At 46.5% G+C, this 24,422-nt stretch overlaps 1 protein-coding gene across 1 annotated transcript; it reads right to left on the bottom strand.

Annotated features, from left to right (window-relative positions):
- Window positions 1–4,744: 4,744 nt before the first annotated feature.
- On the bottom strand, window positions 4,745–22,833 carry FBXO21 (F-box protein 21). The gene is made up of 12 exons (XM_057414643.1): window positions 22,589–22,833; window positions 19,893–20,028; window positions 19,096–19,190; window positions 17,218–17,339; window positions 15,307–15,453; window positions 14,390–14,523; window positions 14,058–14,194; window positions 13,113–13,289; window positions 12,221–12,353; window positions 9,464–9,654; window positions 8,414–8,571; window positions 4,745–5,397 (listed from the first exon to the last, which is right to left on the bottom strand). The coding sequence occupies exons 1-12, from the start codon at window positions 22,831–22,833 to the stop codon at window positions 5,219–5,221; spliced, it is 1,854 nt and encodes a 617-aa protein (XP_057270626.1). The 3' UTR covers window positions 4,745–5,218.
- Between the last annotated feature and the right edge of the window lie 1,589 nt (window positions 22,834–24,422).

The following is a 24,422-nucleotide window of genomic DNA, read 5'->3' as shown; positions in this document are numbered from 1 at the left end:
GGGTCCGGATGTTGGGGAAGAGCCACAAGCCAGGCAGGTAGGGCCCATGGAGCTGTGACACCCATCAGGGATGCTCAGAACGCGCTCTGAGGGTCAGGACAATTCCCTGAGCAACCCAACGTGAACGTGAAGTTGGCCTGGGAGGGATCAGAAGATCGCCAGGGGCTCTCCTCCAACCCCCAGCAGTCCTTTCCTGCCCTCACCCTCCTGCAGGCAGCAGAGCCCCAGTGGGTTCAGCTCTCCGTGGCTGCGGTGCAGGTGCTGGGGGCTCTGGTTTTGCTGTAAAGGCTGGGGACAAACTGGTACGTTTGGCACAGAGGCCACGCTCTCTGCATGGCCTCAGCTCTGGGGGCTGTTGGGTTCCGCTGTAGTGCGTCCTCACCAGCCCCATGGGTCAGGATGGATCCCAAAAGGATGGGGCACCATCAGCTGCACCTTCCCCTGCCCCCGGGAACAGGGCCCTGAGCAGCTCTTCAGCCCCTCTCACAAGCAGCAGCACACCAAGACAGTGCCCTGGGAGGGAGAACAAACCTGCCCCAGGAGGCTACTGCCCACAGCCCTTGCTGGAGGAGATCTGGGAATGGCACCAACTGTATGACATTCCCAAGCCCCCAAAATCCAGTGGCACCACTGCCTCAGCTCTCTGTGCCACTGTCCTGACGATCCAGACAACAATTACTACCTGCTTCCTACCCCATCCCAGCCTACTTTCATCCTCTCCATACATCTCTCCTTCACCCTCCTGAAAACCATTTTAACATGATAGCACCCTAGCTGTCCTGTCCCCAGGACTCAGAAAGAAAAGGGAGAAGATGGAAAGCCATTCTCCATCTGCATGGTGCTCCATGCTGCGGGAAATTGACCCCTCTGTCTCCAGGAGACTCAGGACCAGAGGACTTTGGTACTGCACCAGACCAACCTGGCCAGGCTTTCTGCCCGGTGAGATGGTGGCAGGTCAAGTCAGACAAGAGAAGGGCAATTCCACCTTCTCCAGAAAGCAAAGTATCCCTTCTCCCCAAATGAGCTCTGCACAGACATGACAGATCACAAAACACGTGCACCATCTTCAACATACGTACATCCACAAGGACCCAGACATTACTCACAGACACAAGGAACTTCCAGGATCCACTGTTTTCCTGGGGAAATGGTGACTGCAAAGATGCCTGTGCTGCCAGGGAAGGAGGGACAGAAGAGCAAACACCTAATGTGACCTCCACCAACCCAAAGAGGCGTCACCCAGCAGTGCTGGACCTCGGATGCTCAGCCCATGGGAACTGAAGTGCATTTCAAGATGTTCTCAAGCAGGGATAGAGAGGTATCCTTGTGGCTCTTTTTCCTTGGCCACACTGGATCCTTGGGCTGGGGTCCCCAACAGCTGCCAATAAATACTTACATGGGAATTCCTCCTTGTCAAGACTCAGCCTGTAGCATGCAACACAGTCTACCCCACAAGCAGCACCATAGGAGGTGGCTGGCATGCCTGAGCAAACAGGAACAGAAAGGGGAGCCTTTACACACCACTTCCTTTGGTTTTGTCTGGATCCCAAAATTGGCCTGGGACCCTGTGCTCATGTTGTGTGGTGCCTATTGCAGCTCCTCCAGTCTCCTCTGAATTTGGCACATACAAGGCTGTGTTGGCACTGACGTGGTCTGTGTGGCAAAGCAGGCAGGCAGACCTGTAAAACATTGCTGAAGGGATGAGAGACTTCACTTACAGGCTGCTGGCTTCCCTGTGCCTGTCCTCTACTGTGACACTCTCCTCTCGCACCCCATGCAAAACTGGAAATGGCTAAAGTCTGTGGGTGGGGGAAGACTGGGAGAACCTCATGAAGAGCAGTTCCCACGTTTCCTCCTTGTTCAGACTCTTTCCATGATATAAACCTAGAGTGGCCCCAGCAAGGTGGGTATAATGGGGTCTGTTGTACACTGGGACCCACATCCTAAAGCACACAGCACGTTTACAAGCGGGTTACATGTGCATCGTCCAGTACCAGTTTTCAGAGCAACTCTGGGTAGCTTTCTGTTGATGCAGCCTCTTTTGCTAAGGACTCCTGTGAGCTCAGTATGTGGCAATCCTCTTGATGCACTTGAGGGGGGCAAGGTGGCAGACTGCCTGTTTGGCAGAGAGGAGTAGAAAGCCTCAGGAAGCTCACCAATATCTATGCTGTTACAGAGCAAACCTCAAAGCTGAGGCTGGGAATGGGGAGCCCAAGCCCTGCTCCTGCATGCCTGTTTTCAGCTACCAGCATCAACCTTGTGACTCCAAGGTCCCATTCCCAGCCTTGCATCCCTGCCAGGATTCTGTTTTCAAACCTCAACTAGGGTTGGAGGGCTGGGGGCCACCAAGAGATGGATTTTATGATTCTGCCTAATGACTCCTACCTGGCTTTCAGCTGGGTCCATCCTCCTTCCATTGAAATGCTTTAGTCCCTTCCTTCCTCCCTCCCTCCAAGTTCATCCCAGTACAGACTTCTTTAAACACAAATACCTACTTCGAGTACAGCACCTTCACCATTCCTCAGCACTACCCACACAGGGCTGTTCTTCCTAAAGCACCAAGATCCTGCACACCACCACCACTCCACTGGCAAAAGTGCTGGGCTTTCCACATTTATTTCTCATATTAATCAGTGCTTAATATTCCAATAGGATGGCATGCAGTTCAAGCATTCTTTTAAGAGGAGGGCTGTTGGATTTAATGTGGGGATACCTGAAGTGCTATAATAGAGCATCCAGGGCACTACAGGGCACAGTACCTAATTCTCATCTTTGAGATAACTACTGTACTGCAAGTGGACAGTGACAGGAGACACTAACTGCAGTTAGTCTATAGACATTGCTTCAGAAACCACAGACATGAAGGTTCTATGTATGCACAGACACTGTGTCACTCTGTACCCCTGTAATACCTGATCCCAGAGGAAAACCTTTTCTGCAGTGGTTTTGTCTGGAGCTTTAAGTCATGTTAAAATTCATGTGCCTTGAGCCGCTGAAGCTCTTCCCTTCTGGGCAGCAGAGTGTGCACTCCCCCAAAATCCATCCTCTTTTGGCAAAAAGGAAGAAGGCCTCAAGCTGCAGGAATTCACATCTCTCTTTCATACACAGTCTGGCTGACTCCAGGGCTGGCCAGTTTCCAGTCACAATCCCACTGTATTGCATGAATACCTTCAGATTGGAGATGGCAGCAATTGGAAGCTCCCCATACATCAAAGAGATTTTCCCCGAGGCTGGACAGTCATGAGTGGCAGGGTGTGTGGGAGAGTATGGGCAAGTATCTAGTCCAGTGGGTCCCTCCAGTGCTTTGGAAGTGCTGGAGATGGAAGGCAGCTGTATGGAGTCCCCTATGACAAGCTGCAGAAACTGCTGAAGGAGAGGGTGAACTGAGAGTTTGCTGAGGTGAAAGCCATCCAGCTGGCCTTGGACACTGCTGAATGAGAAAAGTGGCCAGTACTTTACCTCTATACTGACTCATGGCTGGTGGCAAATGCCCTGTGGGGGTGGTTGCAGCAATGGAAGCAGAGCAGAGGTAGGCTGCTGCACCTTGCTGTGGCAAGATATTGCTGCCTGGGTGCAGTACCTGGTGGTGAAGGTACGCCACGTAAATGCCCATGTACCCAAGAGTCAGGCCGCTGAGGAACACCAGAACGACCAAGAAGTGGATAAAGCTGCAAAGACTGAAGTGGCTCAGATGGAGTTAGACTGGCAACATAAAGGTGAATTATTTTTGGCCCGGTGGGCCCATGACACTTTAGGCTATTAGGGCAGAGATGCAACATAGAGATGGGCCCGTGATCGAGGGGTGGACTTAACAATGGACACTATTGCCCAGGTTATTCATGAGTGTGAAACGTGCTGCAATTAAGCAAGCCAAGGGGTTAAAGCCTCTTTGGTATGGAGGACGATGGTTGAAGTATAAATATGGGGAGGCCTGGCAGATTGACTATATCACACTGCCACCAACCCGCCAAGGCAAGCGCCATGTGCTTACCATGGTGGAAGCAACCACCGGGTGGCTGGAAACATACGCTGTGCCCCATGCCACTGCCCCAGACACTATCCTGGGCCTTGAGAAACAAGTCCTGTGGCGACACGGCACCCCAGAGAGAAGTGAGTCAGACAATGGGACTCATTTCTGGAATAACCTTATAGACATTTGGGCCAAAGAGCATGGCACTGAGTGGGTATATCACATCCCCTACCATGCACCAGCCTCTGGGAAAATCCAACGGTACAAGGGGCTGTTAAGAACTACACTGAGAGCAATGGGTGGTGGGACCTTCAAACACTGGGAGTTACATTCTTTCCATTCTCCTTCCCATCTCTCCTGGAGTGAGGGGTGAAAGACTGACCTCAAGGTTTCCACGAAACAGTGCCATGAGATTCAAAATCATCCTGGGAGCACTCACAGCTGTGCCACAGATCCTGCCCTGGACATAAACAATGAATAGACCAAAAACCAAAGCAAGAACATGGACTGCATATGTTTAGCAGGCAAGGGAAAGGGCTAGAAGCTCATCTTCAGCATTAGGAAAGTTTGTGTCATCAGCAAGGTGGCCAAGTGGACCTCAGTGTCACCAGGGCTCTGGCCACCCCTGGAAGCTTAGCTACTACTGGTTTTGTTGCTGGGGCTCTTTCCCAGGCCCATAAGGATATTCAGAATTGGAATGGTAGCTCTATGAACAATCAGACTACAGAGGGGGAGCAAAACCTGACCAAGAATTCAGACCGGAGGAGACAACAGTGAAACGCAAGAGACTTTAAAAACTATCACCTGCATGAGATTAAAACATTAAAAAAAACCCAGAACACAACCAAACAAAACCCACATTACTGCAAGGACAAGCAACTTCCTTCCCTGGAAGAGTGACTTCTTCCATATTCCACACCAGGGATCTCACCGAGTTGACCTTCTAGGCAAGACAATCACAGAACAAGTAGAATGTGCAAATCCTTCCAAAGGACAACACGCTTTCCAACATGACCATCCCTGCAAGATCCTTAAGCTTGGCCTCAACTACCAATGTGTCCCTGTGCCTCTGGGCCAGAATGGGCAGGCAGGCAACAGAAAGATGCTATAGCACCAGTTAACAAAGTTCAATGCAATTTTCAATGCATTAAGCCAAAGGATTGTCACCAAACTTGCCTTCCATGCAAGTTTTGCAAAGAGGGTAAAGCTACACTCCAGCTGCTTCTGTCCTCATGGTGCCTTTTGCATTCACTCCTTGCCTGAATTGTAGATCTTCTGAACTGTAGCACGTGTGAGCTCCAGATCCTCTGGGTACCGAATTTCTAGCTCAGTATTTGCTAGGTAGTGAATGCCAGTAAACTCTGAGAAGTAGCGGCCGATGTCAGGATGAGGGATCTCCCGAGGCTCAGAGTTGTAGTCCAGGTTCTCTGTTAGGAAAGGGAACAAGGGGTTATCACCTCATAAAATGGCCTACTGCAAGGCAATAAATCCTGCCTCTCTCTTAAGTCTTGTTTCTGTCTCTACAAACACCACATCTTGACTCTTTAAAGACAAAAAGCTAATCCAGGAAACTACACAGAGTGCACCACTACAGTTGCTCCGTAGTCTCATGTCCTAAAAGATGCTGACCCCATCTACTAGCAGTATGAAAACTGTTTTATGCCTGAGACTACACTGTCTGGCATCAGGTTAAAGTAGCAGGATGCTGGCCTGCTCCTGCTCATTCAGAGGTCCTGGTTGTAAGCACAGGGAGAAGCTGCCACAGTGAGCTCTCTGCCACAAACCCCATGAGAGATCCAGTTGCTAGAGGAGATCCTTCTCAGTTGCTCCAAGGGGAGGCTGACTGCACAGGGTTGTCCTGGCGGAGGAGCTGAGTGCTTTCTAGCTCTAAGTCACCAGCCTGGTTTCAAGCATCTCTCACACAGCAAAATGAACTTCCCTAAATCCAAACTTCTCCGAGTTAAGAGAAAAATCCCTAAGAACACCACACTGATTCCTTCCCAGGGCAGCCCATTTCCTCCTCTGCACAAGATAACCTGACTAAGCACAACAGTAGAAGCACTGGCATTAAAACACAAAGGGAACCCAAGCTGAGGGCCCCTTTGCTCCTGCAGTGTTTGCATAAAGCAGTGTGACTGGGAGGCAGCCCAGCACTAAATCACACGTTCAGGTGCCCTGCAGCAGTCCCCAAATGATGCCAGTTCTACCAGCACGGTGCCAGACACACAGGTAGAAACCAAAGCAGCTGAAGTCCCAAAGTCTGACTGATCTGCAAGGTAGGCTGGGAACGAGATGGGATGCGTTCAGGAATAATTCATGTCTCAAACTATTCAGTTCACTACAGACAGCACACAGAAGTTGTATTAATCCATACAGGTGCTTTGAAGCTACTGTAGGTCTGTGTGCAGCCAAAAGCACAAGCACTTTCTAACACTTCAGTGGGCTGGTGCAGTCCTTGCAAACTACCTTGTTTGTATACTGCACCACTGCAGAAGACAACTGACACTCCAATATGCTCTGCAGAAGCACAGCTGAGCACTGAGCTGTGAACAGAGGGAAAAACACTGTGATGAAACAGAAGCTGGCAGGGGAGAAGAGTCTGAGTTTGGCACTAGGTGGGGAGCCTGAGAAACATGCTGAATAGCAAGTTCTGAGCCAGGTACCTGGCCTGGGCTGCCACAGAGCAAACAAAAAAGGCGAGAAAGGACAGGTAGACATCAAACTCACTGTATGAAGCAGGTGGTTTAGAATTAGCTACCGCTCAACCTACAAATATACAGGAAGGACTCAAACTGAGGTGCAGTTATTTATAATAAGCTTGAGGTTATTTCTGAACTGCTTAGATAAAACTCTGCATTACTTAAGATTCTTTCAGTAAAAAACTATCACCCCCTCCACAAAGTCAGGTCAGTAAGTTATGAAACTGACCCTTCCCAAGTGATCTGAGGATCTATTTTAGAGGGGATTTCATCAGCAAGATTTCAGCAAGCAAGGACAAACCTTTCAATAGCAATATCAAACCAGTTATATGCCACAGACACAACAGTGTCACCTACAGCTTGGCTAAAATACACTGTCCTCTAGAATCAGTATTACATTTTTTTGTCTAATTGCTTATAAACAAGTATGAGATGCATATTTTATTATATATTATGAATAAATTATTCTATAGTTCTTCCCTGTGAGGGTGCTGAGGCACTGGAAGAGGGTACCCAGAGAAGCTGTGGTTGCCCCATCCCTGGCAGTGCTCAAGGCCAGGTTGGACACAGGGGCTTGGAGCAACCTGCTTTAGTCGAAGGTGTCCCTGCCTGTGGCAGAGGGTTGGAACTGGAGGAGCTTTAAGGTCCCTTTCAATCCAAAGCATTCTATGATTGTATGACTCTATAGTTTAATATCAAGAATTTTTGGTCTTTAAGAGCCTGAGAGGTCAAGTACTGCCTAATAAGAGGCATAAGAAGCTGCAATATGCCCAGTCCCCGCTTCATCTACTGAATATAAAGCAAGTCTCAGGACACCAGGAAACACCTGCACTTTACACCTGCAAAGGTAGGAGAGTGTCCCTTCCTGTTCAAACACCTCTTGGTCACATATAAGGGATTAGGACGTTCTAGAGAGCACCCCTAGTGAAAGAGCTGAACTGCATTTTGTTCAGCATTTCCACTCCAGCAGCTTCCATGTCTCTTAGCAAAATACAATCAGGCTGTGCAGCTGTCCTGCCAGCTGGATGGGATGCCTCTGGATCAGAGGGAGAAGAGCAAACATGAGGCAAAGGAACACTCTGTTTACAGCATACAGAGTTAGATTTATTATTTTTCCTTTTGAACCCCAGTTCAACACTTCCTCCTGTGTCCTAACCTCATATTCTGTCCAACAGACAAGAATTTCCTTTCTTATGGTATACTGCATGAAGAGTGACAAAGATTTCTACATTGCTTTGCAGTTGCAGAGACACTAATTTTTGTCCTGGTTTTATGCAAGGTGGCACTAAATCCATGCTACCTGTGCTCTTGGCACATAGTGTCTTGATGACAGCTGCTCAGAACCATGCCCTGACAAGTGAAGCTTATTTGCTCCCTCACTAAATCCTGTTTTGAGGTCCTGCCCAAAGCACAACATGATTTCAAAGAGCAAGAGCTACTGACAGAACTTAAGAGTGCAGTAAAAGATGAGTGACTTCTTTCAAAAGCAACAATCATGGTTTACACAATAAAAACAATCACATCCAAAACACGCTTCTTGGGCAAGAAGAGATTACACCAGAGTGGTCCTTAAAATTCATTCATGGAGAGCAAACAAAGCAGGCCATGATTCAAAATCATTTTCCTTCCTACCTCAATCTTAACTTACAGTTTATGTTTCATACTTAAAAGAGTTAATCCCTTAAACATCCCTTTCTCCTAATGTACTTCTAAAATGGATAGTAAACACAGGAGACTTACTCACCTTGAGCAGCATATCTGCAAGAGCCATCTTCCACTAGCACATTGTAGAAAGGCTGGTGGGGGCCATGTGGAAGGCTGTGGACGTTCATGTTCCGGATCCATTCATGCCCCATCATGCAAGCAGGATCCCATCCGTAAATCACACAGTTGTAGCCATATCTAAAGAAATAGCACACCAAAGACTGTGAGAGCTCCAGAGCCAGCTCTTGTCTCTCAAGACTAATACAGCACAAACAGGACAGGAACCTCCAGTCAGGTGGCACAAAAAGATTGTGTGTGTATTTGGAGGCTGGAGAAATGACCAGGAGTGACTGGATAAACAGACAGGAACAAACAGCTGAGGACAAAGGAAAACTAAATGTGAGCAAGGAAAAGAGAATGGGAAAAAGACTCTAAGCCAGCAAACAGAAGAACAGGAAACAATAGAGAGGGAATCGACCATCCTACTGTGTTGTGCAATGACTCTGTGCCCATCACACAGATGTGGTAATCCCAGTACTGAACTCTCAGAACCAAAGCCATCATTATTTTCAGCATATTTATGTGATTCATCATGAGGTATTGTAACTGTCACTACTGATGCCCTTAAATATGTCCACATGTCGAGTCAGAGAACTAGCTGAAGCAACACAGGGCTAGCATGTCACTCTGACAGAGTGGTAGAGACAGGGACACAAAGCCTCTGTGCAATGCAGGAAGAGGGGATAATAATAGCACAGGGAAAGATCCATAAGCTGTCTTAGGAATCTTACAGTCTCTTCTGAAGTAGATTCTGTTCCATGGTCCCTCATCAGAAACTGATTACTGATGTTTCTTCAAGAGCTCTGGGCTGTGGAAATTTTACCTCTGCAAGCAAACAGCAATGAATGCACTTGCTCTCAAAGGACGGAACTGCTCCCATTTTCCTACAAGGTGCATGGCATAGATGCAAATGGCATTTTCCATTCCATGTATCTCCTTGGCAGATAAAACATCTCATTACTGTCAGAACCAACACCTCTGCACTCATCCTTACAGCCTGCTAATGGGGGGAAGGTTTTGAAGAGCTCACCTCTTGTGTTTCATTATCAGCCCAATGGAAAAGCAGACCTCTTTGTGCTTCTCATCTGAACGGTGCTTCACCTCAGGTCCCACCTCCTCCTTCCGCCGCTCAATGTGTTCCAGGGTGTGTTGAACTAAGTACCCAACAGCCCCATGCTGGGAGGGGTCCAAAGCCTGAATATGTTGCAAGATGTCCAGAACCTTCAGCAAGCAAGCCAAAAAGACGGATTCAGAACAAGTCTCTAAAGCAGCCCAATACTTACATATATATACAGATATATTACTCAACTTAGCTGGGTCTAAGCGCCCAGGCCTAAGTGCCAGTCCACTACATGAGTTTTCCACACAGGACTAAGAACCTCTGCTCTACGTACACACTCCCAAATAGTTCTTTACACTTGCTTAGCTTGCAGAAACTGCACAGTCCTCTCCTTTTCTAATTGTAAAGCTCCCTACTTCCAAGGAAGGGCACTGTTGAGCACAATAACTCCTTAAAACTAAGTCATACAAGCTAGTCATGTCACATTTTGTGACCACAGGGCATTGACAAGACTGTTTCAAGGTTTCTGGAATGTTAATACTGTTGCTAGTCTCCTGACCTGCTCCTGCAAGGTCATCCCAGATGACTTCTGCTGTACTTGAGAAGAAGCATTTTAGTTTAAAAGAGTTCCTCAGCATGTCTGTGGGAGCCTGATGGAGGAAAAACAGGGCAGCACAGAAGGAAGGGCAAAGAATCTCTGTGATGCTATACCACATAAAGGGAAAAAGAGACACAGAACCTGCTCTCTCAGGATGACTGAAGAACACCAACTCTAAAAGTGCTCTCAAAGTAGCAAACCAGAACACCAACCCACCCACCAACAGCCTCTGGCACACTGCCAAGCATCCACTGCCAAGTTTGTTAGAGGCACGAAATACAAGTTTTACTCTTGTTTTTTGTCTTCCTCCTTGTTCTTAATATAACTACTGTCTAAACTGGTTGGGAAAAGACAGACATGTCTGTCCCAGCATCAAATACCTCAAGTGCTGCCACATTTCAGCACCTGGCAAAGGGACTGTCTCCTTGATCATACAAGGAAGTTTTGGTCATTCTAAGTTCAGAGCAGCAGCAGCAGAACAGAAATCTCATGCTGTTGAGCATGAACATCAGCCAAGAGGTGGATAAAAACAGATTCAGAGAAAGAACAGGTGAATAAGACGGCATGAGAAGCAGCAGAGCTCAGGCTTCTTGGCCACCTTAATTCTTTGGCTGGCATCTTGAGAAGGATGAGAAAATCCTGGAAAATCCTACAGAAAGGGGAAGGCCTGACAGTGACCAGAGCTGCCAGATTCTTGGCTATTTAATTTACTGTTATTTGCTAACGTTTAGGACAACATTCTGTGCGACTTGGCTTGACTTTTAAGATTTTGTACCACTTGCCATAAATCTGGCAGACCTCTATTAAATCTGGTATCTTCTCTTCTGTCAGACATAGAGCATTCTCTCTGGCTGGCTAAAATCCTACCCAACAGCCTGGAACGACTGGATGCAATACTGCAAAGTCCAAATTTGCACATTTTCAGTGCATCTGGCAATGTGCTGCAGAGAAACCATATGAAAACTCAGCCATGATGTTGTATTATTTGCTCTGAGGGGCAGCAAAACGCAAGTAGGCAAAGCCTTGGTGCTTTACAAATACATCACTGAGTGCCAGAAAGGGGAAGGAAGATCTTGAAGGGGCTCGCTTAGCTGTCCCCTACATACATACAGTTGCTATTTCAGCTTAGTGAGTCCCCTCTGTACACAATGTCTTAGTTCGTGCTGGCTTTAATGTGATGATCCTAAAATTTGCTGGTATAAGAAAGCAAGGGCGAGCTCAGCACAGTTTGTTCTTCAAAAAGAAGGCAGCTTCTCCAGCAGTCCTGAACTTCAGTGACCTTGGTGGAAAGAGCTTTATCATCTGCTCAGCTGTCCAGCCAGTAATTCTGCCTCCTCACCCAAACTTCACTTCTGGAAATGGCACAGGCATTGCCCATGTGCGTGAGCTTCACTGAAGCGGTACAAGGAGTTTTCACTAGGGAACACCTCTTTGCTGTAGTGACACACTAAAGAAAGGGTACTTTGAGTTACATACTTCTTCCCTGGGCCTTAATTCAGTGAAAGGCACAGAGATGATCTAGACAACTTAGACAACTTGTAAGACTCAGCACCTTCTTTCCCACATTCACAAGACAGCAGCACTCAAGTTGCTAAGGTAAAGGTGGGATTAAGAAAGAATCCCAAGGACAAGAATATTTAGTTGCTTTTTCACAAGAGCCACTGACTGTCTGCCTAAGGCTTCAGAGAATAGCTTTGGTTGTATTTTTAAAAGATAATTTCCTGTAACTTTTTTAATAAGGTAATTGCTTTTATATGAGCCCAGCAAGAGTTTTACCACCACTACCAAAAACCAGGCATAAATCAGAACGCTCTTGTAACTTACAGCTAAAGTCCATAGCATTGGTTGCAAGATAAGCTGTCAGGCTTGGGCAGTAAATCATAAATTATGACTCAGACTTGATGGTGCTCACAAGTTTCCTCTAGGGCAAGCAAGCAAGCATCATCCTGCTTTCCCTGCTTCACAGAGTAGAAATTGATTCTCTGAAATGTGATAACTCATTCAATTGTATTTATCACAGAAACAACTCGTGGCAGACTGTAATGCAAGCTGACGTAGTCCAAAAATCAATAGACCAGTGTTAATAGTACTTAGTCTATCAGAAAACATACAACCAAGTGGCAGGGTACCTTTTCTGGCCAGATTCCCAGGTGGAAGTATAACCTAGCTTGGAGCATTAGATGCTGCACATTGTCCGGATACATGGCCAGGTACAGATCCAACGAGTCTCTCAAGAGTTGGTAAGACTGATCAGTGCTTTCTCTGCCAGCAAAAAAGAAACTGAGTGGTAAGACTAGCTCTTTAACCCCTGTCCCCAGTACTCTGATGTACATAGACAGTCACCAAAAATGATGCTACAGGTACAGGCATGCTCATTCAGTGACTCTAGCACTGACCATCACTCATAGCATCCAACAGCCTGCTCAGCAGGAAAAAATGCTACAACATGACTTCCGATTGGAATCTATCCTCCCGCTTCATTGATATTCCACTTGGTCAAACAATCCTACATGTATAATTAGCTCTCCAAGCCATTTCCTTTTGAAATCTGCTTTTGTACCCCTACCTTAATTAACCCTAAAGCAACTCTTTCACTCTGTGATTTCTGACTATGTGATTATCAGGGGCAACTGAAAACAAACCCAGATGTTTGTTACAAACATACAAACCAAACATATCTCTAAAATTGCCCATTTGAGCATGTGGATTGTGCTTACCAGGTCATAATGAAGGTCTCTATTCAATGATGGACAGTGCCTATCAGCTTTTCACAAAGCAAAAAGAGACCTGTCCATTTCCTTGGTGAGAACTAGTTTTATTAAATATTCTTGTTTCCACACAGCTGCAGGTGATTAAAAGCAACTAGAGAATGGAACATGGCATACAGAACTTAAAATCTCCTGGGGTGACTGACATCTTTCTAAAGCACTCACATACTGTGAGGAAGAAGAATCACATATGCAGACAGAACACTCTAGGCCCTTTTTTCCAGAGGCCAGACAAGCCCAGTGATCAACTCACCGCTTGCCAAGGTTTAAGAGATTCCCCACCATCCGCTGCAAGACCTCTTTTGAAGTCACCACTCCATAGAATTCTTCAGTCACATGGTGGCCAATAAGGTACTCACACTCCTTCACTGTCAGCTGCTTTCCCTTCCCAAAGGCATCAATGTAGGTGTAGTCAAAGATATCAGTGCTTCTAAGGAAACAAAAAGGGAGCTAAACTGTGATGATGGGTCTCATGATCCAGCAGGATTTCCTATTTCTGTGCTTCCCTCAGCACTCTGAAGCTTGTTTGTTAGCAAGTCTCACTCTTACCGCAGCTCTCGCCTAAAAAGAGATTACCTGGTACTTTCTCTGTCCTCTTAGCTGCTGCTTCAGATAAACATATATGGGAAGAGACAGAACAACTACAGGGACATTTCACTCCATCATGCCAGTTCTTTCCTTCAGGTTTGCTGCATCTATCTCGCTAGATTATATTATGAAGGCATACGCATATGACGTCTGAAGCCTAGTGCCAAAAGGGTCTCTTGGACTGCTGATGTCATTCACAAACCACAGAGTTCTGTAAACTGATCACGATCTGGTCAAAGACATGGTCTGTACTGACTCAGGGAATTAAATAAATGTCCAGAACAGCAGCAGTGGCCTGCAGCAACTGTTCTGTACGGAAGGTTAAATGAAATCAGCACCTTTTTTCTGCTTTTCAGCTTTTCATAATTTTCTTAAGTAAGAGAACCATTACCTCATGGTTACTATTATTGCACACAGGAGATCTGTTACCATTTAACAGCAGCATAGTTCAGTTCTGGGAAAACTTCTGTAGAGGTCTGATCTTTTTCTCCATATAGGTTATAATTACAGAAAGAAAATAATACAACATTCTGGTATAGGTCTGGACTTGTAAATCCTTTTTGGCTTTTATTACTGTGGGCATAACTTCAAAATTCAGCACGTCACTTACCCTTCCTTTCCTTGACACCATCGCAGCAGAAAATGGCTAGGGAAGTTCACCGGTTCAAGTCTGACTCCCAGCTGCCTGGCAATTGTTAAATACAGCACAGACAAGCTGATGGGGATTCCTGTCCTGCGGATCAAAACCTGAGGATAAAAGCATGATAAAACCATGAGGAATATTAAGAAAAAAACAGAAACCCCCAACGCTTGATTTTACAGATGAAAATACATCAACCTGACAGAGCATTATTTGTCTGACTATATTCAGACAGTTAAACACCATAAATGGATGCCTCAAGCTTTGTAGTCTCCTGGTTTTTTTGCCTGACATACACGTACCTGGTGAATGTATGAATTCAGGGAGTTGTAGTAATCCAGCTCGTTTCCTTTGTATTTCAACTGCTCATATAGGACACAGTTCATAGCATCAAGCACCTGCCGCTGAAGCTCCACTTCTGGGATCAGGATCTCTCCTAAAAATACATGCAATGAAATAAAGACTGAGGAAACAAGCGTACTTAACTTTCATGCAATGAACCTTATACCCGAATTTTGCCCAAGGACTAAGGACGCCAAGACAATTCAGATAGTGAAGAGACTAGCTGAAGTTTACCATGGCAGTGCTGTAGAGCTCTGCTCACAACATGGCCCGGCTCAGTGGATCACCCTGCAACTAAGCTGTGCCATAGCAATTCCTCGCTTCCTTCTGTGGCTGAAGGACTGGATCCTAACCACCCTGTGCCAGCATAGCACTGCAGCTCAGACACGTCACACTGTCTGGGTATGGGAAGAGTGCTTTCACTGCTTGGGAGCCCCAGGTTGGCCACACCAGATATACAGGTACAGACAGACCACCCATTCATCCATTTGACAGACAGCAAACATTTAATAGTGATTATTAATAAACCAAAGAGCAAGATGCTGCCCAACTTCTGGAGATGTTAAAGCACCTACCTTTTATCAGGACTACTTAAATCTTCAGGTACAAATGGGGAAATTAAAAAAAAAAAAGGAAAAGAGAACACCCCTCCTAATTCTTTTTGCTTAGACAGCATCAGATGGACTGACAACCCTGGGCTATTGAGACCCTGGGGCTGCTGCCTGACTGCTGGTTCAGGCAAATGTCAGAATATGCTTCCCAGGGAATAAAGTCCAACAGCTCTTTAAGCATCAATAACTCAACAGCTTCACCTTCTCCACCTGTATCTAGGCTTACAGAAATGCTCTGCAGCAAAGCCTGTGTTTATGTACAGTACCTGCCTTGGAAGCCAAGCTGGGGTGCCTCGGGTTCCTACTCCGCAGCACTTTGCGTACTTTATCTGTGATATCATCCACTTGTGCCTGGACACTTTTTAAGCAGATGTCTGACAGGGGGTTACAGTACTGATCAATTAAAACAGCACCTGCAAAAAACAAGCTATATAAGAAACAGGACTTCAGTTTTTTCTTGGCTTAGTTTCCCCTGCTCTAAATTCCAGGCATGCAGCAAGCAATTGCAGCAGAACATAAGAGCTTTCCTTTTAAAATCTGCAGTCATTTATTGGATTTGTCACATAAAATGCAAAGAATACGCTGACATGAGAAATACCAATCCAATTCAATATTCTCCTCTCCACCATCTGGAAGGGAAAGCAATAGATTCATACATCGAGCAGGTATGCTGCTAGACCAGGCTTAACCAGCCAACCCTCTGGTCACACCTGGCGTCCTCCCAATCTACAATGGTTTTTATTCAGAGCCTGAAATCATATCAACTTCACTATTGCTTCAGTTCTGATTTCTTCTTGCCACATCCTCCATAGCTATCATTCCCTTTTCTGCTACATTCATCTTTCTCTTCCACACCTGCTCTCCATCTTCATGTCAGAAATCCACTATTACAGAAGAAACTGTCATTTTCCTTCTGCCCAAGCCCCCTCTGTCAAACTTCTGCAAGAAAACAATAGCCCTTTCTGAGAATCTTGTTTGTCATCTTGTCACCACTGCTCTTTCCCACCTTTTTTAACCTTTGGCATCAACTGTATTCATCTGCAAGAACTTTGCCTGGATGCAAAATTGCTCTTCCAGCTTCCCACATGCTTTGATAACATGTCCATGACAGGCCTGTATTCAAACCTTTCAGCAGGGGCCCAGGCAACGTCTTCTTCCACACAACCCCCCCCCCAAAGTGCTCCCCATGCTGACTAGGTGAAACTTCACAAAAGACTGTGTTGGTGCTTTAACAGTACCTCCACAGCGGACAAATGCATGTATTTGTGACCCATACGATCAAGTCACACAATTAAGTGCTTCAGTTATTTCCAGAAAAGGCTACTTCTAGCTTTCCCTTCTTTCCCTACCACAGTCTCTTCTTCAAATTCTATTGCCACTAACAAGAACCAGCTTTGGTGATAGAGACTCTTTAGTATGACATTTTTGAGGTACGTATCAGGAGTAAGGGACTCGTAGAAGCCACTGGCAGCTTTTGATCCATTTAGAAGACTATATTCTCCACAGAAAGCTTGAAGAGGAGAATAATTCACCAGACTGAGGACATGAATAGCAGAAAAGCCTTTTCTTTCCTCCTATCAGGTGCATGTGCCTTCCCACCCTTCGACTGGACTTCCATCCATCCCCCAGCGATACACTGCACAGCTTCAATAGCAAATATTTCCCGAGAGAAAAATCACAATGCACAGGCTCCAAGCTGTAACAATTCCCCCTGCCTGCAGGCTGCTCCTTGCTTTTATCTGAGAAGCTCTTGGCAAAGTAGATAAGAGGGAGCTGACTTGAAATCAAATCAGTTGGTCTGGTAGGACCCTATTCAGGCTGTGAGCCACTGTTAAAATGCTTCTGAAATGTCAGCTAATGAGGATGCTGAGCTACTGCTGATTGCTTCAATACATTATTCAAGACTCAAATAGAAGTGTTTAACATTTTCTCCATTGCTTTTCAGCTCATCTGTCCATAGGCAGTGATTCAAGCACACAGCACTGTCAGAAGCTAAGGTAATCCTGACATTCCCATACAACACTGTGCAACCACTGCAGGCTTTTAAGGATTTCAGCTACGTCAACAATGCAAACTTAATTCTCAGTCACTGTTTAAGGGCTAATTGAAATATAAGCAAGGAAGGCTCTTTCCAAGTAGAAGAGAAATGATGGAAAGCTGCCATTAGGTGCTCTTACCCTCCAGAAACGACTGCCGATCAGTTGGGCGCTGAAGATATTCCTTCAGGTTTTTCAGTATGTTCTGTTGCCGTAGGAAGTAGAGAATTTTCTTTGCATAGTACTTCCAGGTGAGACCTTTCCTGCACATTTAAATACAGAAAGCAATACTGCCCTAAACAGGCACTTTAAGGGTGAGCATTTGTTTTCACTTTTCCAGTGAATACAGGTTTACAAGTTAAGACTATTGCTTTGCTAAATTAATTTGATAACACTGTCATAAGTGAAGAGTCAACCAACAATGAAGTGTTAAAAGGAAATTTGTCATCAAAAAAGCACAATATAAGCAAAACATTGCTGCTATCATCTCTCTTTTTTAACCTATCACCAATACGTAATCTTGAGAGGATACAGTATCATGTGAAACAACACAGATCCTAACCAAAGCAGCTCAGGAATTTCTGACTGAAGTCCTGATTTCATTCGTAAAACATTACCCTCTGACTGGATCCCTCCAGAGTCAATCTTAAAGTATCCTCTCACCATCAAAGCTCTGGCCTTTAGCAGTGGGCCATCTAGTGCCTCACTGAGCTGAGTAGTTCGGAATGGCACAAAGCCCTGGCCCCAAAAACCCAAAGGGAGAATTCTACTCATGCCCGTGCTTTGTCCCCGTTGTGTTTAAAACAAGACCAGTTTCCTTCTTCAGAAGCCACCCTCTGTCCCTGCTTACATTTCCTCTCCTCCAGACTGCAGGTCAGATCAGCCTTCTCCGTACTTCTGCACAGAACAATCATAACACTATCCTCTTTCCAATAAATCGGGATGCTCGACAGGGACAACTGCTTTATTGGGATATCTTCCAGGGAAATGATTTAGCCTAACGCTCCTGAATGGCAATAACTACAGTTTAATCAGGGTGTAATTAGCATCAATTCTGCTTTATGGGGAGGCATTTGGCCAGTGCAAAGGCTCAAAGGCTTTTTAACCAATTGTCAAATGAGAGATGTTTAGTCCCAGTTCAAACAGAGAAGGTAATAAAATGGATGTGAAAAGTCAAAAAATGAGATGACTGCCATTACAGTTATGTTCTTCCAAGCTCTACTAACAGTCCCTTTAACCAAGGCTATTAGACTGCATCAAGAGCAATCTATTGCTGCTTCGTATCATGGCAAGATCAGCATGGTTTATATGCTACCAGCAGAAAAAGCTTCAAGTAAATCAGTGACTTATCTCGCTCAGTGTTAACCACGGTGATGAGAATACCCAGGCAGATGCAAGCCAGAAGTTTTATTGACCTGCTTGGCATTTCACCCGTGTGAATAGTTTATAGAGCTGCAAATTTTGCAATGGCTGAATTCAACTCAGTTGCTTATTTGCAAAGATTGCACTGACCTACTATAGCCAAGAAAAGCAACAAGAGGCAAAAAAAAAAGATGCTGTAGTTTCATGACACAGGGGTTCATACTTCTCATTGAGTATTCCTGCTTCCCTCCTGTCCTGTGTCCTCATCTGCAAATGACTTCAGCAAACTGATCCAGGTTCAAATAAAGAGAAATGTGAGGATGTCCTTAAGTCAAAACTACTACAGAGAAAAGGATGAATGGACCGTCGTCCCGAGAGATGTCATGAACTGACAAGGAAACAAGCAACAAACAGTAACACAAAGCCAGAGGAACTCCTTCTTGTAGAACAGTCTTCATGGTTTCTCCTGGAAATATTACATTTGTTCTGAAACTAAACTCATAGCAATACTTCCCAGCTTTGGTAGGCCTGAGGATGTTGTTTTATGAGAGTTAAAGGAGGACAGAAGCTGAGGTCAGGCATCCACCACAGTGACATTCTCCTTCAACCACTGAAAGGAGAAAAATCCCTTCCATTCCTAACCCCTCACTCTCTTACCTTCCTTCCATGTTAAGGATACACATCAGTTCATCCTCAAAAAAGTGACTTGGGCACCCAAGAGTCTCAATGTCACTGAATCCATCACAGGGAACCTGCCAAAGCAGACAGTGAATTACGCAAAGTACAACAGATTCTTCTCAAAAGAACATAATTTAATAAGAGGTCTCAAAACCAAGTTTTCTCTAGGTTTTTAAGTTTGTGTGCCCAGCTCACCAAGTATTTATAGTCTCTAGTCTATGGATTCATTACAAGGATCCACTGAGAGCCCCATGGCAGCATCTTACAGCAATCTGAACTAACTACTACAGCGTTCAGGGTTCCTACAGTGGGTGTATGGAGCAGCACAAGCACGCTAGATCTTATGCATATCTCCAATTCAGTGAACCTGTGTCTGGTTGTGTTTTCAAATGACTTCTGACAACTTGCAGGACACATTCTTGCACAAGACCTGCAGCGAGATAGACTCATAGGCTGTGGTATGTGTCAACAAACTATTGGTCCTTCCAAAGTTCCCAGAGCCAGGTCTCAACATGCAGCAATGAGCAAAGAGCTTTTAAAAATGCAGCAGCAGCAGCTGAATGTCATATGCAGAGCGTGCTTTGGAATCTATGCACCTCTGCATTTTGAGCTCCTTCCCTTTTTGGCTGGTGATGGAGCATTTTCATACAAAGTGAAGAAATACAAAATTTCTGATGGCATAGTTGAAAAGATGTGAAGAGAGAGGGGAAGACAAACCAATAAAAACACTAAACAAGTAGCGGGGTTGTTGCACATATTTATACAAGATGACTTACATGTTCTGAAAAGAACCTTTTGGAGAATGAAGCTACAATTCTCTGGGCTTCCAAGCCAGCATTGTGCCGTGCTTTGTATTCTTCAAACCAGCTAACACCATCTGTGTGACTATAGTATTTCAGCAGCGATGGCCATCTACACAAGAAGACATAAGTGAATACATTCATTAGTATTTCCATATAACGAAGAACCTCCAAAGCTGTGAAACTTCACTTATTGTAAGCATGTGACATGAAGAGCTGAGACACTGCCAAGACACAGCACAACTTTAAATGTAATTGCATAAATTAAGCCAATGACTCAAGCACCAAAGCATAAACCCAAATGATTTTGTTGATTACTTTGATGGTTAGTTAAAATTAAGGTCTCCTGAAGCCTGTCAGCAGGAAGCCTTCAAAAGGTCAGACTTTAGATATTTCAATACCTAAATATCCTATACACTTTCAATATGTCCTCTAGAGCTTTGCAAGATCAACAGGTATCATATTGGCAGACAAGAGGCAGTGTTTTATAATAAGTAACAAAGTATGGCATTCTGAAGCAGTATGACATGTAAACTAACTTGTCATCTAACAGAATGAGAATTTGTTGTCTCTGCTTTTCCTCCTGCCTTGTGGGTTTAATTAAAGGGATGCACAAAACAGAGCTCCCTCTATTGCCCTTGCTGGTGGCAACATCTACTGGAGGGAACCAGAATTCTGAAGACAAATTGTGACAGCTAAATGCTTTTGCTGTTCATTCTTAATGCAACAAATAATTATGACACCCCCCCCCCAACAAACATACACCTTCCCTGTAGAAGAAAGTTGTACCTGTTTTAATGAGTCCAAAAGTGCAAAAGCTAAAACACATTCCACAGTTTACTGAGCAGTGTTTCAAGGTTCAATTGAAAACCTAACTTCAGGTAATGTTATGGGGACTATTAGAGCCAGCACCTAGCGCAATAAAACACCAGCACAGCAATACCCACAGCTGCTCTGAACATACCAAGATCATTTGTGTATGAAACATGAAGAAGAACCACTGAAGATGGAAGACACCTGAGAGAAAGGCCTCTTGTAATTTATAGGGATGTTTATGTCACATACTGAGATGCTGTTAATATTAACTGTTTTTTACAAAACATTTTTTTTACATGGATTGCCTTAGACTTTTCAGATTTCATATATATATATGCATATGTATACTTTCATATATCTACATATATTTATTTTTATAGCTAGAGAAAAGGCCAAATGTTTAAGCCACTACTTCTGTACAAAAATCATTACCAACCAACCACACAGTTATGTCCATCCACACACAGAGAATATTTTACTACCAGTTAATCATAAAACTCCAGTGCAATTGCAGGTACAAAATAAAGTCAAAGACTATCCAAATAACTTCCCATTACATAACAACCTCTCTGCTGATGGCTCCCCAGCCATTCACCTGCTGCTGAAATGTAGCCACGTCGTAATAACAATTACAATCATTTATTTTAGGATGAGAAAGAGTAATTTCTGGGGTTGAAATGATATTGAAAATGTTAGGAAGATGAAGCGCAATTACTCACGATGGAATCCAGCCAGGACGACAAGGTCAATGTGCAAACTCCTGCCAAAAGTTCTATTATCAAAGCCAGAGGAGGACAACAGCATGTGCTAATCACCCACCACACTCCATTTCAGCTGCTGGATCTCACCCATTTGTAACATTTCAGGTTCACTTCAGAAACCAGAGGCACTGAATTGGTGACAGGATCTGGCCACAGCTCAGTGAACTGGGGAAGCTGTAACGGTTCAGTAGTCTTTTTCACCCATGAAAAGAGAATAATTCTCTCATTTGAGAAAGCCAAGTGGCAATTAAGAAAAGCAATATTGCTACTTGTCCTGTGCCAAAACACAGACAAAACCAGGTAGCAGATGAGCATGCCCTATTCTAGATAGGCTGGCAGCCCTAGCGAAGGAGTGGTGTTTCTAGGACTGGTGAAAGCAGTGTAGCACAAGCCATACATCACTCAAGCTTTACTCCCAGATAAAGTATTAACAGCTTCACCAATTACAACCCAACTCTGCTTTCACCAGGCACCCTATAACCACATTTGGGGGAATCTAAACTCAGGAGCAGCAGAAGTCAATCCAAAGGATTTTGGTTTCTGTGAAAATAGCTCTCCCAAAGGCACTACAAATAAGCACTACTGCTGTAACACATCAGCCCTGCAATAGGACAAGCCTTGGCAGTTGTTCTGGAAGCTGTTAGCTGCTAGTGGGGCCTGGGAGGCCCATCAACACCACCAGCGTGTGTGGCCCTACACCCAAACCAGTGCCAGACCCCAGGCTGCCTGTGGGGACTGCAGGCAGCACAAGCGCTATGGAAAGGGCTGCAAGGACACATCTCCTCCGAGGGGCTCAGCTCGATCCCACCCCATGGGACCCAGGTGGTGAAGCAGCCCTGCAGCAGCCCCTGCTCGGGGAGGACATCCACATCTCACCCGTTAGATAACACCAAAAAGCCGCTGGGCTCGTCCAGCCCATGCTGGGCTCAGCATGCACCTTACAGAAAGGGAAAAGGGACAGGGATGGGGTGACGCGGGCCGCTCGGCTCCATCACCCCGGGAGCACCCGGGCCCTCCCAGCCCCAGGGGACCTTAGACCGGCTCCGGTGTGGCCCGGCCCCGCTGCCCCCCCTTCGCCAGGCCGCGGGGCCCTACCTGAGGCGGAAGCGCTCCCGCCACACCTTGCCGCGGGGCTGGCACGCCTCACGCAGCCGGCGGCAGGTGCACGACACCCGCCCGATGTCGGCGGCTCCCAGCACGTCGCAGCAGAGGATCAGCTCCAGCAGCTCTCCCGGCAGGTCCGTCAGGCCCATCCTGTCACCGTCCGCCTCCGCCAAGCCCCGCGGCACCCCCGGCCCCGCTGCCGGGTCTGGGTCCGGGTCCGGGCCCTCCGCCGCCATCTTGGATGTTTACCTGCGCCCCCCCCCCCCGCGGGAGGGGTTAGGGAGCGTCTCCAGCTTCCGGCGGGGGCGGGGGCACGGCCCGGGGAGCGTCTGCCAAGTGCCGCCGCCTGAAGAAGCGTAGAGCGCGGCCGCCCGTTCCCTTTGTAGGCGCTAGGGAGCGTCCGCCAAGTGCCGCGGAGCGGAACGCGCCGCTTCGCCTGGTTAAGGGTCAGCGGCGGAGCCTAGGGAGCGTCTGCGAAGTTCCTACCTTCAAGACAGGCGGTGTCTGCCCCCGTGGTGGGACCTCCAAAACGCCGTTCGCCCCGGCAGCAGGAGACCGGGGCCGGCTGCAGGGAGCCGGGTGGTTTGTGCCCGCCCGCCCTGGGCTCACAGGGGGTGTGTGGCGTTATCTGAGGTACCGCTGCCGCCATGGCTGCACGTTGGTACATGCACGCCTGAGGTGGCACCCGGGGTAATGCCGCCGCCATGGCGGCCGGGGCACCCCCGCGGGGGCTGAGGTAACCGCTGCATGGCGAGTGAGGTGACTCCAAGGTGGCTGCTGCCCTGCCCGGGGGAACGGCTGAGGTGACACCGCGGCCATGGCGGAGGTGAGAGCGCCAGGGTGTGAGGTGAGCCCGCCGCCGTGGCTGACACCATGGCGGTGTGAGGTGAGCCCGCCGCCATGGCTGAGGTAAGACCACCACAGTGTCCAGGGTCATGGCACTGCTATGGCCAAGGTGTAACTACAGCGCTGGCCAAGGTAGAACTACCGCTGTGTATCAGGTAACACTATGGCCGCGTTCCCCTCACCAGCCTGGCCCTGCAGGGCTCGCCGGAGAAGCATCCCCTCACTCCTGCACATGGATTCCTTCATCCTGCTCCTTGCGGACAGCTTCAGGATCTTTCTGCCCTGATCACATCCGTGTGCTGCTGCTCTTCAGGGAGCACTGGGATGTCTGTTTAAATAAAGGCAGATTTGTACCCCGTGCAACACCCCGTGTCAAAAGCCACACTGCTTTCAGGTTCACTGTCCTGGCCACATGCAGCCGTTCTCTTTGCCCAGGTCTCTCGGGTCCTGCCTGGAGCACTGCGGCTGTGTTCTTCCAGCTCCAGCACCAAAAGCTGCCCTGGGCTGTGTGCAGACATCCCTGCTTGCCTGGCTGTGGCAGTATCCTGACGGACATGCTATAGATGATGCCATGCCATGCTGTGACTCAGGTGACCTTACAAGAAAGTGTTTGTCTTGAAGATAAATACATATTGCTGATTTATAGTGGCCTGGCATTACAGGTAGCAAACCAGAGCAACCCTGAGACATCGGGAGAGCCATTCCAGCATTAAAACCTTAGAGAGAAGAGAAGAACGAGGTCTGATGGGCTTTAGTTCACTTTTTTATTTTGACTGTAATGCAAACAGGCATAAGTATTCCATAAAATCAGAAGATTGGAACTATACAGAAAGAGGTGCATGCTTTAGAACAATGTGGATATCTTGCAAACAGAGCCAGAGTCAGTCCGAGAGAGGGGGCTGGAGTACATTGTACGAATGGCAGAGATTTTAGCAGCATTGAGAGCTCAGAGGTAGGGGAAAACCATGTTTGTAACCAC

The sequence above is a fragment of the Pezoporus wallicus genome, unplaced genomic scaffold (assembly GCF_028554395.1).
Source record: "Pezoporus wallicus isolate ANWC-B61680 ecotype Strahan unplaced genomic scaffold, APGP_CSIRO_Pwel_v1 contig_10548, whole genome shotgun sequence".
Classification (NCBI taxonomy): Eukaryota; Metazoa; Chordata; class Aves; order Psittaciformes; family Psittacidae; genus Pezoporus; species Pezoporus wallicus.
The sequence above is the reverse complement of the archived record's forward strand: the minus strand, read 5'-3'. Positions and strand labels throughout refer to the sequence as shown.